General features: G+C 42.3%; 1 protein-coding gene and 1 pseudogene across 1 annotated transcript; both read left to right on the top strand.

Moving 5' to 3' along the window:
* The first annotated feature begins 2,663 nt into the window (after positions 1–2,663).
* Positions 2,664–4,389, top strand: LOC122724093 (annotated as a pseudogene).
* Positions 4,390–15,918: 11,529 nt separating this feature from the next.
* LOC122724000 (exopolygalacturonase-like) lies at positions 15,919–18,263 on the top strand. The gene is made up of 7 exons (XM_043958150.1): positions 15,919–15,923; positions 15,986–16,084; positions 16,455–16,521; positions 16,609–16,914; positions 17,027–17,542; positions 17,682–17,849; positions 18,186–18,263. Exons 1-7 carry the CDS (start codon positions 15,919–15,921, stop codon positions 18,261–18,263), a joined length of 1,239 nt encoding a protein of 412 aa, XP_043814085.1.
* The last annotated feature ends 437 nt before the right edge of the window (positions 18,264–18,700 follow it).

Genomic DNA, 18,700 nt, shown 5'->3' with positions numbered 1-18,700 from the left:
TTTTATTATTAATGTTTATTCATGGAGATCATATAGTTGTGTGATGTTGGCTAGAAGAATACATTTATACTAAAATATTGTGCCTTTTTTCAGAAGCCATCAAAAGTTCAAATCAGCGACGTCAGCTTCAAGAATATTCAAGGATCGTCAAGAACGCCCACGGCCGTTCAAATTACGTGCAGCAGCAGCGTACCATGCAAGGACATTGTGCTTTCTAACGTTAACCTCAAGTACACCGGATCTAAGGGATCTGCAAAATCTGTTTGTACAAATGTTTAAGCCTAGGATTATAGGAAAGTTGATTCCGGGAGGATGCTAATGCACTCATTTGTTGATTCTTTATATATACCGCTGTAAGGAGACGAAATGTGCTACAAAGCTCCTTGTGAATTTCTTTTTTTTTTTTTTTCTTTTTGCTGCGTTCCATTTAAAAGAAAATGATTACAACCGAAGCTGAATATATTGTCGACGCTGAAATAAAGTATGCATAAAATATTACGGTGTGTCTTCACTCAAGAAAAGAGAGAAAAGATGCCGTAAGTTTTTTTTTTTCTTTCCTCTTTTCTTCTTTCTTTTTTTTTTTTCTTGTACTTGTCAGAAAACAGTGCGTATGCACGCGCGAGAAAAGGAATTGCGGGTGCGGCAACACCGATCCTTCCGCGTCCAACACGACTAGAATTGCGGAAGTACGAAAAAGGTTGTTGCGCAAGTTATATAGGGTTCCAGTATAAAACAATATGTTTGGAGAGAAGTGCGCAGGTTGTAGTTGTTAGTTGCAGGCTAGCGCACGCAGCCTTTTTTCGCCTAAAACAATTAAAGCAACAAAAAAGAAGGAAAAACAGAAAACGGAATGCGTGAAAATGCTACAGCCTGTAATAAACCTTGAGTAAATTAAACGAGCCACTTGACATATAAAAGGCCTTTCGGGGGAGGGGAAATTCACAAACATTTACGAAACAATATAAGCTATAGATATCGAAAGAGAGGAAGCGCCTTTGAAAGAGAGACATGGGTTCCAAGGCACATGTATGCACAGTATACCTGTTGTTGCTGTTTGCTTTTACCAGCGAAGCTCTGCCCAATACCTTTGATGTCACGAAATATGGTGCCAAGGCAGGATCGGATATCACTAAGGTATGGAAGTAAATTCGATTCTCGATATCGCGACGGTATTTCCTAGATTGTTGCGGCCAGGTTTTTTCATTCCCGTTTTCGTTTTTAGGCTTTATTGAGTGCGTGGAAAGAGGGATGTGCAGCAGCGGGTTCCGGCAAAGTCGTGGTACCAAAAGGGAAGTACTTTTTAGGCGTGGTGGATTTGATAGGCCCTTGCAAGGGTGCCATGCATCTTCAAGTGGAAGGAACGTTGGTGGCGCCAGCAAAAGCTAGCCAACACAGCAAGAATAGCTGGGTTACATTGAGATACCTGGACCGATTAACGGTATCCGGTGGCGGGGCCTTCGACGGACAAGGAGAAATTGCTTGGGAGCGAGCGCACTGTGGCGACAGATGCAAGACACCACTTCCAATTGTAAGCAAAACCGAATGCTACTTTACAAAACAACAGCCATTCATAGACCCGTTCATGGCAGCAATACTAATAATGTTTTCTTTGCGTAATTGCTGTATCAAAACTGTACCAGAACCTACGGTTTGACTTCGTCACCAACAGCATAGTTGAGGACGTAACTTCCATCGATAGCAAGCAGTTCCACGTCAATGTCCTCGGCAGCAAAAACCTCACCTTCCAGCGGTTTTCAGTGAAAGCCCCGGACATAGTCTCAACACCGATGGAATTCACATTGGACGATCGGAGGGGATCAACATAATTAATTCAAAACATTGTCACCGGTGATGATTGCATCTCCATTGGCCAGGGGAGCAAGCAAGTACGAATCACAAATGTAAGGTGCGGACACGGGCATGGCATTAGTGTTGGAAGCTTAGGAAAGTACGAGAAGGAAGAACCTGTGTCCGGAATTTATGTAAAGAATTGCACAATATACGACACTGACAATGGCGTGAGAATTAAGACTTGGCCCGCATTGTATGGTGGCATTGCGTCGAATATCCATTTCGAGGACATCGTCATGCAGAACGTCAGCAATCCCATCATTATAGATCAAATGTACTGCCCATGGAACCTATGCAATCGGAAGGTAACTTTTTAATTTTCATTTTTTTTCAACCAAAAAGGGGAATCTTTTTGGTTATTAATGTTTATTCATGGAGATCATATAGTTGTGTGATGTTGGCTAGAAGAATACATTTATACTAAAATATTGTGCCTTTTTTCAGAAGCCATCAAAAGTTCAAATCAGCGACGTCAGCTTCAAGAATATTCAAGGATCGTCAAGAACGCCCACGGCCGTTCAAATTACGTGCAGCAGCAGCGTACCATGCAAGGACATTGTGCTTTCTAACGTTAACCTCAAGTACACCGGATCTAAGGGATCTGCAAAATCTGTTTGTACAAATGTTAAGCCTAGGATTATAGGAAAGTTGATTCCGGGAGGATGCTAATGCACTCATTTGTTGATTCTTTATATATACCGCTGTAAGGAGACGAAATGTGCTACAAAGCTCCTTGTGAATTTCTTTTTTTTTTTTTCTTTTTGCTGCGTTCCATTTAAAAGAAAATGATTACAACCGAAGCTGAATATATTGTCGACGCTGAAATAAAGTATGCATAAAATATTACGGTGTGTCTTCACTCAAGAAAAGAGAGAAAAGATGCCGTAAGTTTTTTTTTTCTTTCCTCTTTTCTTCTTTCTTTTTTTTTTTTTCTTGTACTTGTCAGAAAACAGTGCGTATGCACGCGCGAGAAAAGGAATTGCGGGTGCGGCAAACACCGATCCTTCCGCGTCCAACACGACTAGAATTGCGGAAGTACGAAAAAGGTTGTTGCGCAAGTTATATAGGGTTCCAGTATAAAACAATATGTTTGGAGAGAAGTGCGCAGGTTGTAGTTGTTAGTTGCAGGCTAGCGCACGCAGCCTTTTTTCGCCTAAAACAATTAAAGCAACAAAAAGAAGGAAAAACAGAAAACGGAATGCGTGAAAAATGCTACAGCCTGTAATAAACCTTGAGTAAATTAAACGAGCCACTTGACATATAAAAGGCCTTTCGGGGGAGGGGAAATTCACAAACATTTACGAAACAATATAAGCTATAGATATCGAAAGAGAGGAAGCGCCTTTGAAAGAGAGACATGGGTTCCAAGCACATGTATGCACAGTATACCTGTTGTTGCTGTTTGCTTTTACCAGCGAAGCTCTGCCCAATACCTTTGATGTCACGAAATATGGTGCCAAGGCAGGATCGGATATCACTAAGGTATGGAAGTAAATTCGATTCTCGATATCGCGACGGTATTTCCTAGATTGTTGCGGCCAGGTTTTTCATTCCCGTTTTCGTTTTTAGGCTTTATTGAGTGCGTGGAAAGAGGGATGTGCAGCAGCGGGTTCCGGCAAAGTCGTGGTACCAAAAGGGAAGTACTTTTTAGGCGTGGTGGATTTGATAGGCCCTTGCAAGGGTGCCATGCATCTTCAAGTGGAAGGAACGTTGGTGGCGCCAGCAAAAGCTAGCCAACACAGCAAGAATAGCTGGGTTACATTGAGATACCTGGACCGATTAACGGTATCCGGTGGCGGGGCCTTCGACGGACAAGGAGAAATTGCTTGGGAGCGAGCGCACTGTGGCGACAGATGCAAGACACCACTTCCAATTGTAAGCAAAACCGAATGCTACTTTACAAAACAACAGCCATTCATAGACCCGTTCATGGCAGCAATACTAATAATGTTTCTTTGCGTAATTGCTGTATCAAAACTGTACCAGAACCTACGGTTTGACTTCGTCACCAACAGCATAGTTGAGGACGTAACTTCCATCGATAGCAAGCAGTTCCACGTCAATGTCCTCGGCAGCAAAAACCTCACCTTCCAGCGGTTTTCAGTGAAAGCCCCGGGACATAGTCTCAACACCGATGGAATTCACATTGGACGATCGGAGGGGATCAACATAATTAATTCAAACATTGTCACCGGTGATGATTGCATCTCCATTGGCCAGGGGAGCAAGCAAGTACGAATCACAAATGTAAGGTGCGGACACGGGCATGGCATTAGTGTTGGAAGCTTAGGAAAGTACGAGAAGGAAGAACCTGTGTCCGGAATTTATGTAAAGAATTGCACAATATACGACACTGACAATGGCGTGAGAATTAAGACTTGGCCCGCATTGGTATGGTGGCATTGCGTCGAATATCCATTTCGAGGACATCGTCATGCAGAACGTCAGCAATCCCATCATTATAGATCAAATGTACTGCCCATGGAACCTATGCAATCGGAAGGTAACTTTTTAATTTTCATTTTTTTTCAACCAAAAAGGGGAAATCTTTTTGGTTATTAATGTTTATCATGGAGATCATATAGTTGTGTGATGTTGGCTAGAAGAATACATTTATACTAAAATATTGTGCCTTTTTCAGAAGCCATCAAAAAGTTCAAATCAGCGACGTCAGCTTCAAGAATATTCAAGGATCGTCAAGAACGCCCACGGCCGTTCAATTACGTGCAGCAGCAGCGTACCATGCAAGGACATTGTGCTTCTAACGTTAACCTCAGTACACCGGATCTAAGGGATTCTGCAAATCTGTTTGTACAAATGTTAAGCCTAGGATTATAGGAAAGTTGATTCCGGGAGGATGCTAATGCACTCATTTGTTGATTCTTTATATATACCGCTGTAAGGAGACGAAATGTGCTACAAAGCTCCTTGTGAATTTCTTTTTTTTTTTTTTTCTTTTTGCTGCGTTCCATTTAAAAGAAAATGATTACAACCGAAGCTGAATATATTGTCGACGCTGAAATAAAGTATGCATAAAATATTACGGTGTGTCTCACTCAAGAAAAGAGAGAAAAGATGCCGTAAGTTTTTTTTTTCTTTCCTCTTTTCTTCTTTCTTTTTTTTTTTCTTGTACTTGTCAGAAAACAGTGCGTATGCACGCGCGAGAAAAGGAATTGCGGGTGCGGCAACACCGATCCTTCCGCGTCCAACACGACTAGAATTGCGGAAGTACGAAAAAGGTTGTTGCGCAAGTTATATAGGGTTCCAGTATAAAACAATATGTTTGGAGAGAAGTGCGCAGGTTGTAGTTTGTTAGTTGCAGGCTAGCGCACGCAGCCTTTTTTCGCCTAAAACAATTAAAGCAACAAAAAAGAAGGAAAAACAGAAAACGGGAATGCGTGAAAATGCTACAGCCTGTAATAAACCTTGAGTAAATTAAACGAGCCACTTGACATATAAAAGGCCTTTCGGGGGAGGGGAAATTCACAAACATTTACGAAACAATATAAGCTATAGATATCGAAGAGAGGGAAGCGCCTTTGAAAGAGAGACATGGGTTCCAAGGCACATGTATGCACAGTATACCTGTTGTTGCTGTTTGCTTTTACCAGCGAAGCTCTGCCCAATACCTTTGATGTCACGAAATATGTGCCAAGGCAGGATCGGATATCACTAAGGTATGGAAGTAATTCGATTCTCGATATCGCGACGGTATTTCCTAGATTGTTGCGGCCAGGTTTTTCATTCCCGTTTTCGTTTTTAGGCTTTATTGAGTGCGTGGAAAGAGGGATGTGCAGCAGCGGGTTCCGGCAAAGTCGTGGTACCAAAAGGGAAGTACTTTTTAGGCGTGGTGGATTTGATAGGCCCTTGCAAGGGTGCCATGCATCTTCAAGTGGAAGGAACGTGTGGCGCCAGCAAAAGCTAGCCAACACAGCAAGAATAGCTGGGTTACATTGAGATACCTGGACCGATTAACGGTATCCGGTGGCGGGGCCTTCGACGGACAAGGAGAAATTGCTTGGGAGCGAGCGCACTGTGGCGACAGATGCAAGACACCACTTCCAATTGTAAGCAAAACCGAATGCTACTTTACAAAACAACAGCCATTCATAGACCCGTTCATGGCAGCAATACTAATAATGTTTTCTTTGCGTAATTGCTGTATCAAAACTGTACCAGAACCTACGGTTTGACTTCGTCACCAACAGCATAGTTGAGGACGTAACTTCCATCGATAGCAAGCAGTTCCACGTCAATGTCCTCGGCAGCAAAAACCTCACCTTCCAGCGGTTTTCAGTGAAAGCCCCGGGACATAGTCTCAACACCGATGGAATTCACATTGGACGATCGGAGGGGATCAACATAATTAATTCAAACATTGTCACCGGTGATGATTGCATCTCCATTGGCCAGGGGAGCAAGCAAGTACGAATCACAAATGTAAGGTGCGGACACGGGCATGGCATTAGTGTTGGAAGCTTAGGAAAGTACGAGAAGGAAGAACCTGTGTCCGGAATTTATGTAAAGAATTGCACAATATACGACACTGACAATGGCGTGAGAATTAAGACTTGGCCCGCATTGTATGGTGGCATTGCGTCGAATATCCATTTCGAGGACATCGTCATGCAGAACGTCAGCAATCCCATCATTATAGATCAAATGTACTGCCCATGGAACCTATGCAATCGGAAGGTAACTTTTTAATTTTCATTTTTTTTCAACCAAAAAGGGGAATCTTTTTTATTATTAATGTTTATTCATGGAGATCATATAGTTGTGTGATGTTGGCTAGAAGAATACATTTATACTAAAATATTGTGCCTTTTTTCAGAAGCCATCAAAAGTTCAAATCAGCGACGTCAGCTTCAAGAATATTCAAGGATCGTCAAGAACGCCCACGGCCGTTCAAATTACGTGCAGCAGCAGCGTACCATGCAAGGACATTGTGCTTTCTAACGTTAACCTCAAGTACACCGGATCTAAGGGATCTGCAAAATCTGTTTGTACAAATGTTAAGCCTAGGATTATAGGAAAGTTGATTCCGGGAGGATGCTAATGCACTCATTTGTTGATTCTTTATATATACCGCTGTAAGGAGACGAAATGTGCTACAAAGCTCCTTGTGAATTTCTTTTTTTTTTTTTTTCTTTTTGCTGCGTTCCATTTAAAAGAAAATGATTACAACCGAAGCTGAATATATTGTCGACGCTGAAATAAAGTATGCATAAAATATTACGGTGTGTCTTCACTCAAGAAAAGAGAGAAAAGATGCCGTAAGTTTTTTTTTTCTTTCCTCTTTTCTTCTTTCTTTTTTTTTTTTTCTTGTACTTGTCAGAAAACAGTGCGTATGCACGCGCGAGAAAAGGAATTGCGGGTGCGGCAACACCGATCCTTCCGCGTCCAACACGACTAGAATTGCGGAAGTACGAAAAAGGTTGTTGCGCAAGTTATATAGGGTTCCAGTATAAAACAATATGTTTGGAGAGAAGTGCGCAGGTTGTAGTTGTTAGTTGCAGGCTAGCGCACGCAGCCTTTTTTTCGCCTAAAACAATTAAAGCAACAAAAAAGAAGGAAAAACAGAAAACGGAATGCGTGAAAATGCTACAGCCTGTAATAAACCTTGAGTAAATTAAACGAGCCACTTGACATATAAAAGGCCTTTCGGGGGAGGGGAAATTCACAAACATTTACGAAACAATATAAGCTATAGATATCGAAAGAGAGGAAGCGCCTTTGAAAGAGAGACATGGGTTCCAAGGCACATGTATGCACAGTATACCTGTTGTTGCTGTTTGCTTTTACCAGCGAAGCTCTGCCCAATACCTTTGATGTCACGAAATATGGTGCCAAGGCAGGATCGGATATCACTAAGGTATGGAAGTAAATTCGATTCTCGATATCGCGACGGTATTTCCTAGATTGTTGCGGCCAGGTTTTTCATTCCCGTTTTCGTTTTTAGGCTTTATTGAGTGCGTGGAAAGAGGGATGTGCAGCAGCGGGTTCCGGCAAAGTCGTGGTACCAAAAGGGAAGTACTTTTTAGGCGTGGTGGATTTGATAGGCCCTTGCAAGGGTGCCATGCATCTTCAAGTGGAAGGAACGTTGGTGGCGCCAGCAAAAGCTAGCCAACACAGCAAGAATAGCTGGGTTACATTGAGATACCTGGACCGATTAACGGTATCCGGTGGCGGGGCCTTCGACGGACAAGGAGAAATTGCTTGGGAGCGAGCGCACTGTGGCGACAGATGCAAGACACCACTTCCAATTGTAAGCAAAACCGAATGCTACTTTACAAAACAACAGCCATTCATAGACCCGTTCATGGCAGCAATACTAATAATGTTTTCTTTGCGTAATTGCTGTATCAAAACTGTACCAGAACCTACGGTTTGACTTCGTCACCAACAGCATAGTTGAGGACGTAACTTCCATCGATAGCAAGCAGTTCCACGTCAATGTCCTCGGCAGCAAAAACCTCACCTTCCAGCGGTTTTCAGTGAAAGCCCCGGGACATAGTCTCAACACCGATGGAATTCACATTGGACGATCGGAGGGGATCAACATAATTAATTCAAACATTGTCACCGGTGATGATTGCATCTCCATTGGCCAGGGGAGCAAGCAAGTACGAATCACAAATGTAAGGTGCGGACACGGGCATGGCATTAGTGTTGGAAGCTTAGGAAAGTACGAGAAGGAAGAACCTGTGTCCGGAATTTATGTAAAGAATTGCACAATATACGACACTGACAATGGCGTGAGAATTAAGACTTGGCCCGCATTGTATGGTGGCATTGCGTCGAATATCCATTTCGAGGACATCGTCATGCAGAACGTCAGCAATCCCATCATTATAGATCAAATGTACTGCCCATGGAACCTATGCAATCGGAAGGTAACTTTTTAATTTTCATTTTTTTTCAACCAAAAAGGGGAATCTTTTTGGTTATTAATGTTTATTCATGGAGATCATATAGTTGTGTGATGTTGGCTAGAAGAATACATTTATACTAAAATATTGTGCCTTTTTTCAGAAGCCATCAAAAGTTCAAATCAGCGACGTCAGCTTCAAGAATATTCAAGGATCGTCAAGAACGCCCACGGCCGTTCAAATTACGTGCAGCAGCAGCGTACCATGCAAGGACATTGTGCTTTCTAACGTTAACCTCAAGTACACCGGATCTAAGGGATCTGCAAAATCTGTTTGTACAAATGTTAAGCCTAGGATTATAGGAAAGTTGATTCCGGGAGGATGCTAATGCACTCATTTGTTGATTCTTTATATATACCGCTGTAAGGAGACGAAATGTGCTACAAAGCTCCTTGTGAATTTCTTTTTTTTTTTTTTTCTTTTTGCTGCGTTCCATTTAAAAGAAAATGATTACAACCGAAGCTGAATATATTGTCGACGCTGAAATAAAGTATGCATAAAATATTACGGTGTGTCTTCACTCAAGAAAAGAGAGAAAAGATGCCGTAAGTTTTTTTTTTCTTTCCTCTTTTCTTCTTTCTTTTTTTTTTTTTCTTGTACTTGTCAGAAAACAGTGCGTATGCACGCGCGAGAAAAGGAATTGCGGGTGCGGCAACACCGATCCTTCCGCGTCCAACACGACTAGAATTGCGGAAGTACGAAAAAGGTTGTTGCGCAAGTTATATAGGGTTCCAGTATAAAACAATATGTTTGGAGAGAAGTGCGCAGGTTGTAGTTGTTAGTTGCAGGCTAGCGCACGCAGCCTTTTTTCGCCTAAAACAATTAAAGCAACAAAAAAGAAGGAAAAACAGAAAACGGAATGCGTGAAAATGCTACAGCCTGTAATAAACCTTGAGTAAATTAAACGAGCCACTTGACATATAAAAGGCCTTTCGGGGGAGGGGAAATTCACAAACATTTACGAAACAATATAAGCTATAGATATCGAAAGAGAGGAAGCGCCTTTGAAAGAGAGACATGGGTTCCAAGGCACATGTATGCACAGTATACCTGTTGTTGCTGTTTGCTTTTACCAGCGAAGCTCTGCCCAATACCTTTGATGTCACGAAATATGGTGCCAAGGCAGGATCGGATATCACTAAGGTATGGAAGTAAATTCGATTCTCGATATCGCGACGGTATTTCCTAGATTGTTGCGGCCAGGTTTTTCATTCCCGTTTTCGTTTTTAGGCTTTATTGAGTGCGTGGAAAGAGGGATGTGCAGCAGCGGGTTCCGGCAAAGTCGTGGTACCAAAAGGGAAGTACTTTTTAGGCGTGGTGGATTTGATAGGCCCTTGCAAGGGTGCCATGCATCTTCAAGTGGAAGGAACGTTGGTGGCGCCAGCAAAAGCTAGCCAACACAGCAAGAATAGCTGGGTTACATTGAGATACCTGGACCGATTAACGGTATCCGGTGGCGGGGCCTTCGACGGACAAGGAGAAATTGCTTGGGAGCGAGCGCACTGTGGCGACAGATGCAAGACACCACTTCCAATTGTAAGCAAAACCGAATGCTACTTTACAAAACAACAGCCATTCATAGACCCGTTCATGGCAGCAATACTAATAATGTTTTCTTTGCGTAATTGCTGTATCAAAACTGTACCAGAACCTACGGTTTGACTTCGTCACCAACAGCATAGTTGAGGACGTAACTTCCATCGATAGCAAGCAGTTCCACGTCAATGTCCTCGGCAGCAAAAACCTCACCTTCCAGCGGTTTTCAGTGAAAGCCCCGGGACATAGTCTCAACACCGATGGAATTCACATTGGACGATCGGAGGGGATCAACATAATTAATTCAAACATTGTCACCGGTGATGATTGCATCTCCATTGGCCAGGGGAGCAAGCAAGTACGAATCACAAATGTAAGGTGCGGACACGGGCATGGCATTAGTGTTGGAAGCTTAGGAAAGTACGAGAAGGAAGAACCTGTGTCCGGAATTTATGTAAAGAATTGCACAATATACGACACTGACAATGGCGTGAGAATTAAGACTTGGCCCGCATTGTATGGTGGCATTGCGTCGAATATCCATTTCGAGGACATCGTCATGCAGAACGTCAGCAATCCCATCATTATAGATCAAATGTACTGCCCATGGAACCTATGCAATCGGAAGGTAACTTTTTAATTTTCATTTTTTTTCAACCAAAAAGGGGAATCTTTTTATTATTAATGTTTATTCATGGAGATCATATAGTTGTGTGATGTTGGCTAGAAGAATACATTTATACTAAAATATTGTGCCTTTTTTCAGAAGCCATCAAAAGTTCAAATCAGCGACGTCAGCTTCAAGAATATTCAAGGATCGTCAAGAACGCCCACGGCCGTTCAAATTACGTGCAGCAGCAGCGTACCATGCAAGGACATTGTGCTTTCTAACGTTAACCTCAAGTACACCGGATCTAAGGGATCTGCAAAATCTGTTTGTACAAATGTTAAGCCTAGGATTATAGGAAAGTTGATTCCGGGAGGATGCTAATGCACTCATTTGTTGATTCTTTATATATACCGCTGTAAGGAGACGAAATGTGCTACAAAGCTCCTTGTGAATTTCTTTTTTTTTTTTTTTCTTTTTGCTGCGTTCCATTTAAAAGAAAATGATTACAACCGAAGCTGAATATATTGTCGACGCTGAAATAAAGTATGCATAAAATATTACGGTGTGTCTTCACTCAAGAAAAGAGAGAAAAGATGCCGTAAGTTTTTTTTTTCTTTCCTCTTTTCTTCTTTCTTTTTTTTTTTTCTTGTACTTGTCAGAAAACAGTGCGTATGCACGCGCGAGAAAAGGAATTGCGGGTGCGGCAACACCGATCCTTCCGCGTCCAACACGACTAGAATTGCGGAAGTACGAAAAAGGTTGTTGCGCAAGTTATATAGGGTTCCAGTATAAAACAATATGTTTGGAGAGAAGTGCGCAGGTTGTAGTTGTTAGTTGCAGGCTAGCGCACGCAGCCTTTTTTCGCCTAAAACAATTAAAGCAACAAAAAAGAAGGAAAAACAGAAAACGGAATGCGTGAAAATGCTACAGCCTGTAATAAACCTTGAGTAAATTAAACGAGCCACTTGACATATAAAAGGCCTTTCGGGGGAGGGGAAATTCACAAACATTTACGAAACAATATAAGCTATAGATATCGAAAGAGAGGAAGCGCCTTTGAAAGAGAGACATGGGTTCCAAGGCACATGTATGCACAGTATACCTGTTGTTGCTGTTTGCTTTTACCAGCGAAGCTCTGCCCAATACCTTTGATGTCACGAAATATGGTGCCAAGGCAGGATCGGATATCACTAAGGTATGGAAGTAAATTCGATTCTCGATATCGCGACGGTATTTCCTAGATTGTTGCGGCCAGGTTTTTCATTCCCGTTTTCGTTTTTAGGCTTTATTGAGTGCGTGGAAAGAGGGATGTGCAGCAGCGGGTTCCGGCAAAGTCGTGGTACCAAAAGGGAAGTACTTTTTAGGCGTGGTGGATTTGATAGGCCCTTGCAAGGGTGCCATGCATCTTCAAGTGGAAGGAACGTTGGTGGCGCCAGCAAAAGCTAGCCAACACAGCAAGAATAGCTGGGTTACATTGAGATACCTGGACCGATTAACGGTATCCGGTGGCGGGGCCTTCGACGGACAAGGAGAAATTGCTTGGGAGCGAGCGCACTGTGGCGACAGATGCAAGACACCACTTCCAATTGTAAGCAAAACCGAATGCTACTTTACAAAACAACAGCCATTCATAGACCCGTTCATGGCAGCAATACTAATAATGTTTTCTTTGCGTAATTGCTGTATCAAAACTGTACCAGAACCTACGGTTTGACTTCGTCACCAACAGCATAGTTGAGGACGTAACTTCCATCGATAGCAAGCAGTTCCACGTCAATGTCCTCGGCAGCAAAAACCTCACCTTCCAGCGGTTTTCAGTGAAAGCCCCGGGACATAGTCTCAACACCGATGGAATTCACATTGGACGATCGGAGGGGATCAACATAATTAATTCAAACATTGTCACCGGTGATGATTGCATCTCCATTGGCCAGGGGAGCAAGCAAGTACGAATCACAAATGTAAGGTGCGGACACGGGCATGGCATTAGTGTTGGAAGCTTAGGAAAGTACGAGAAGGAAGAACCTGTGTCCGGAATTTATGTAAAGAATTGCACAATATACGACACTGACAATGGCGTGAGAATTAAGACTTGGCCCGCATTGTATGGTGGCATTGCGTCGAATATCCATTTCGAGGACATCGTCATGCAGAACGTCAGCAATCCCATCATTATAGATCAAATGTACTGCCCATGGAACCTATGCAATCGGAAGGTAACTTTTTAATTTTCATTTTTTTTCAACCAAAAAGGGGAATCTTTTTATTATTAATGTTTATTCATGGAGATCATATAGTTGTGTGATGTTGGCTAGAAGAATACATTTATACTAAAATATTGTGCCTTTTTTCAGAAGCCATCAAAAGTTCAAATCAGCGACGTCAGCTTCAAGAATATTCAAGGATCGTCAAGAACGCCCACGGCCGTTCAAATTACGTGCAGCAGCAGCGTACCATGCAAGGACATTGTGCTTTCTAACGTTAACCTCAAGTACACCGGATCTAAGGGATCTGCAAAATCTGTTTGTACAAATGTTAAGCCTAGGATTATAGGAAAGTTGATTCCGGGAGGATGCTAATGCACTCATTTGTTGATTCTTTATATATACCGCTGTAAGGAGACGAAATGTGCTACAAAGCTCCTTGTGAATTTCTTTTTTTTTTTTTTCTTTTTGCTGCGTTCCATTTAAAAGAAAATGATTACAACCGAAGCTGAATATATTGTCGACGCTGAAATAAAGTATGCATAAAATATTACGGTGTGTCTTCACTCAAGAAAAGAGAGAAAAGATGCCGTAAGTTTTTTTTTTCTTTCCTCTTTTCTTCTTTCTTTTTTTTTTTTCTTGTACTTGTCAGAAAACAGTGCGTATGCACGCGCGAGAAAAGGAATTGCGGGTGCGGCAACACCGATCCTTCCGCGTCCAACACGACTAGAATTGCGGAAGTACGAAAAAGGTTGTTGCGCAAGTTATATAGGGTTCCAGTATAAAACAATATGTTTGGAGAGAAGTGCGCAGGTTGTAGTTGTTAGTTGCAGGCTAGCGCACGCAGCCTTTTTTCGCCTAAAACAATTAAAGCAACAAAAAAGAAGGAAAAACAGAAAACGGAATGCGTGAAAATGCTACAGCCTGTAATAAACCTTGAGTAAATTAAACGAGCCACTTGACATATAAAAGGCCTTTCGGGGGAGGGGAAATTCACAAACATTTACGAAACAATATAAGCTATAGATATCGAAAGAGAGGAAGCGCCTTTGAAAGAGAGACATGGGTTCCAAGGCACATGTATGCACAGTATACCTGTTGTTGCTGTTTGCTTTTACCAGCGAAGCTCTGCCCAATACCTTTGATGTCACGAAATATGGTGCCAAGGCAGGATCGGATATCACTAAGGTATGGAAGTAAATTCGATTCTCGATATCGCGACGGTATTTCCTAGATTGTTGCGGCCAGGTTTTTCATTCCCGTTTTCGTTTTTAGGCTTTATTGAGTGCGTGGAAAGAGGGATGTGCAGCAGCGGGTTCCGGCAAAGTCGTGGTACCAAAAGGGAAGTACTTTTTAGGCGTGGTGGATTTGATAGGCCCTTGCAAGGGTGCCATGCATCTTCAAGTGGAAGGAACGTTGGTGGCGCCAGCAAAAGCTAGCCAACACAGCAAGAATAGCTGGGTTACATTGAGATACCTGGACCGATTAACGGTATCCGGTGGCGGGGCCTTCGACGGACAAGGAGAAATTGCTTGGGAGCGAGCGCACTGTGGCGACAGATGCAAGACACCACTTCCAATTGTAAGCAAAACCGAATGCTACTTTACAAAACAACAGCCATTCATAGACCCGTTCATGGCAGCAATACTAATAATGTTTTCTTTGCGTAATTGCTGTATCAAAACTGTACCAGAACCTACGGTTTGACTTCGTCACCAACAGCATAGTTGAGGACGTAACTTCCATCGATAGCAAGCAGTTCCACGTCAATGTCCTCGGCAGCAAAAACCTCACCTTCCAGCGGTTTTCAGTGAAAGCCCCGGGACATAGTCTCAACACCGATGGAATTCACATTGGACGATCGGAGGGGATCAACATAATTAATTCAAACATTGTCACCGGTGATGATTGCATCTCCATTGGCCAGGGGAGCAAGCAAGTACGAATCACAAATGTAAGGTGCGGACACGGGCATGGCATTAGTGTTGGAAGCTTAGGAAAGTACGAGAAGGAAGAACCTGTGTCCGGAATTTATGTAAAGAATTGCACAATATACGACACTGACAATGGCGTGAGAATTAAGACTTGGCCCGCATTGTATGGTGGCATTGCGTCGAATATCCATTTCGAGGACATCGTCATGCAGAACGTCAGCAATCCCATCATTATAGATCAAATGTACTGCCCATGGAACCTATGCAATCGGAAGGTAACTTTTTAATTTTCATTTTTTTTCAACCAAAAAGGGGAATCTTTTTGGTTATTAATGTTTATTCATGGAGATCATATAGTTGTGTGATGTTGGCTAGAAGAATACATTTATACTAAAATATTGTGCCTTTTTTCAGAAGCCATCAAAAGTTCAAATCAGCGACGTCAGCTTCAAGAATATTCAAGGATCGTCAAGAACGCCCACGGCCGTTCAAATTACGTGCAGCAGCAGCGTACCATGCAAGGACATTGTGCTTTCTAACGTTAACCTCAAGTACACCGGATCTAAGGGATCTGCAAAATCTGTTTGTACAAATGTTAAGCCTAGGATTATAGGAAAGTTGATTCCGGGAGGATGCTAATGCACTCATTTGTTGATTCTTTATATATACCGCTGTAAGGAGACGAAATGTGCTACAAAGCTCCTTGTGAATTTCTTTTTTTTTTTTTTTCTTTTTGCTGCGTTCCATTTAAAAGAAAATGATTACAACCGAAGCTGAATATATTGTCGACGCTGAAATAAAGTATGCATAAAATATTACGGTGTGTCTTCACTCAAGAAAAGAGAGAAAAGATGCCGTAAGTTTTTTTTTTCTTTCCTCTTTTCTTCTTTCTTTTTTTTTTTTTCTTGTACTTGTCAGAAAACAGTGCGTATGCACGCGCGAGAAAAGGAATTGCGGGTGCGGCAACACCGATCCTTCCGCGTCCAACACGACTAGAATTGCGGAAGTACGAAAAAGGTTGTTGCGCAAGTTATATAGGGTTCCAGTATAAAACAATATGTTTGGAGAGAAGTGCGCAGGTTGTAGTTGTTAGTTGCAGGCTAGCGCACGCAGCCTTTTTTCGCCTAAAACAATTAAAGCAACAAAAAAGAAGGAAAAACAGAAAACGGAATGCGTGAAAATGCTACAGCCTGTAATAAACCTTGAGTAAATTAAACGAGCCACTTGACATATAAAAGGCCTTTCGGGGGAGGGGAAATTCACAAACATTTACGAAACAATATAAGCTATAGATATCGAAAGAGAGGAAGCGCCTTTGAAAGAGAGACATGGGTTCCAAGGCACATGTATGCACAGTATACCTGTTGTTGCTGTTTGCTTTTACCAGCGAAGCTCTGCCCAATACCTTTGATGTCACGAAATATGGTGCCAAGGCAGGATCGGATATCACTAAGGTATGGAAGTAAATTCGATTCTCGATATCGCGACGGTATTTCCTAGATTGTTGCGGCCAGGTTTTTCATTCCCGTTTTCGTTTTTAGGCTTTATTGAGTGCGTGGAAAGAGGGATGTGCAGCAGCGGGTTCCGGCAAAGTCGTGGTACCAAAAGGGAAGTACTTTTTAGGCGTGGTGGATTTGATAGGCCCTTGCAAGGGTGCCATGCATCTTCAAGTGGAAGGAACGTTGGTGGCGCCAGCAAAAGCTAGCCAACACAGCAAGAATAGCTGGGTTACATTGAGATACCTGGACCGATTAACGGTATCCGGTGGCGGGGCCTTCGACGGACAAGGAGAAATTGCTTGGGAGCGAGCGCACTGTGGCGACAGATGCAAGACACCACTTCCAATTGTAAGCAAAACCGAATGCTACTTTACAAAACAACAGCCATTCATAGACCCGTTCATGGCAGCAATACTAATAATGTTTTCTTTGCGTAATTGCTGTATCAAAACTGTACCAGAACCTACGGTTTGACTTCGTCACCAACAGCATAGTTGAGGACGTAACTTCCATCGATAGCAAGCAGTTCCACGTCAATGTCCTCGGCAGCAAAAACCTCACCTTCCAGCGGTTTTCAGTGAAAGCCCCGGGACATAGTCTCAACACCGATGGAATTCACATTGGACGATCGGAGGGGATCAACATAATTAATTCAAACATTGTCACCGGTGATGATTGCATCTCCATTGGCCAGGGGAGCAAGCAAGTACGAATCACAAATGTAAGGTGCGGACACGGGCATGGCATTAGTGTTGGAAGCTTAGGAAAGTACGAGAAGGAAGAACCTGTGTCCGGAATTTATGTAAAGAATTGCACAATATACGACACTGACAATGGCGTGAGAATTAAGACTTGGCCCGCATTGTATGGTGGCATTGCGTCGAATATCCATTTCGAGGACATCGTCATGCAGAACGTCAGCAATCCCATCATTATAGATCAAATGTACTGCCCATGGAACCTATGCAATCGGAAGGTAACTTTTTAATTTTCATTTTTTTTCAACCAAAAAGGGGAATCTTTTTTATTATTAATGTTTATTCATGGAGATCATATAGTTGTGTGATGTTGGCTAGAAGAATACATTTATACTAAAATATTGTGCCTTTTTTCAGAAGCCATCAAAAGTTCAAATCAGCGACGTCAGCTTCAAGAATATTCAAGGATCGTCAAGAACGCCCACGGCCGTTCAAATTACGTGCAGCAGCAGCGTACCATGCAAGGACATTGTGCTTTCTAACGTTAACCTCAAGTACACCGGATCTAAGGGATCTGCAAAATCTGTTTGTACAAATGTTAAGCCTAGGATTATAGGAAAGTTGATTCCGGGAGGATGCTAATGCACTCATTTGTTGATTCTTTATATATACCGCTGTAAGGAGACGAAATGTGCTACAAAGCTCCTTGTGAATTTCTTTTTTTTTTTTTTTCTTTTTGCTGCGTTCCATTTAAAAGAAAATGATTACAACCGAAGCTGAATATATTGTCGACGCTGAAATAAAGTATGCATAAAATATTACGGTGTGTCTTCACTCAAGAAAAGAGAGAAAAGATGCCGTAAGTTTTTTTTTTCTTTCCTCTTTTCTTCTTTCTTTTTTTTTTTTTCTTGTACTTGTCAGAAAACAGTGCGTATGCACGCGCGAGAAAAGGAATTGCGGGTGCGGCAACACCGATCCTTCCGCGTCCAACACGACTAGAATTGCGGAAGTACGAAAAAGGTTGTTGCGCAAGTTATATAGGGTTCCAGTATAAAACAATATGTTTGGAGAGAAGTGCGCAGGTTGTAGTTGTTAGTTGCAGGCTAGCGCACGCAGCCTTTTTTCGCCTAAAACAATTAAAGCAACAAAAAAGAAGGAAAAACAGAAAACGGAATGCGTGAAAATGCTACAGCCTGTAATAAACCTTGAGTAAATTAAACGAGCCACTTGACATATAAAAGGCCTTTCGGGGGAGGGGAAATTCACAAACATTTACGAAACAATATAAGCTATAGATATCGAAAGAGAGGAAGCGCCTTTGAAAGAGAGACATGGGTTCCAAGGCACATGTATGCACAGTATACCTGTTGTTGCTGTTTGCTTTTACCAGCGAAGCTCTGCCCAATACCTTTGATGTCACGAAATATGGTGCCAAG

Source organism: Manihot esculenta, chromosome 7 (genome assembly GCF_001659605.2).
Source record: "Manihot esculenta cultivar AM560-2 chromosome 7, M.esculenta_v8, whole genome shotgun sequence".
NCBI lineage: Eukaryota > Viridiplantae > Streptophyta > Magnoliopsida > Malpighiales > Euphorbiaceae > Manihot > Manihot esculenta.
The sequence above is the reverse complement of the archived record's forward strand: the minus strand, read 5'-3'. Positions and strand labels throughout refer to the sequence as shown.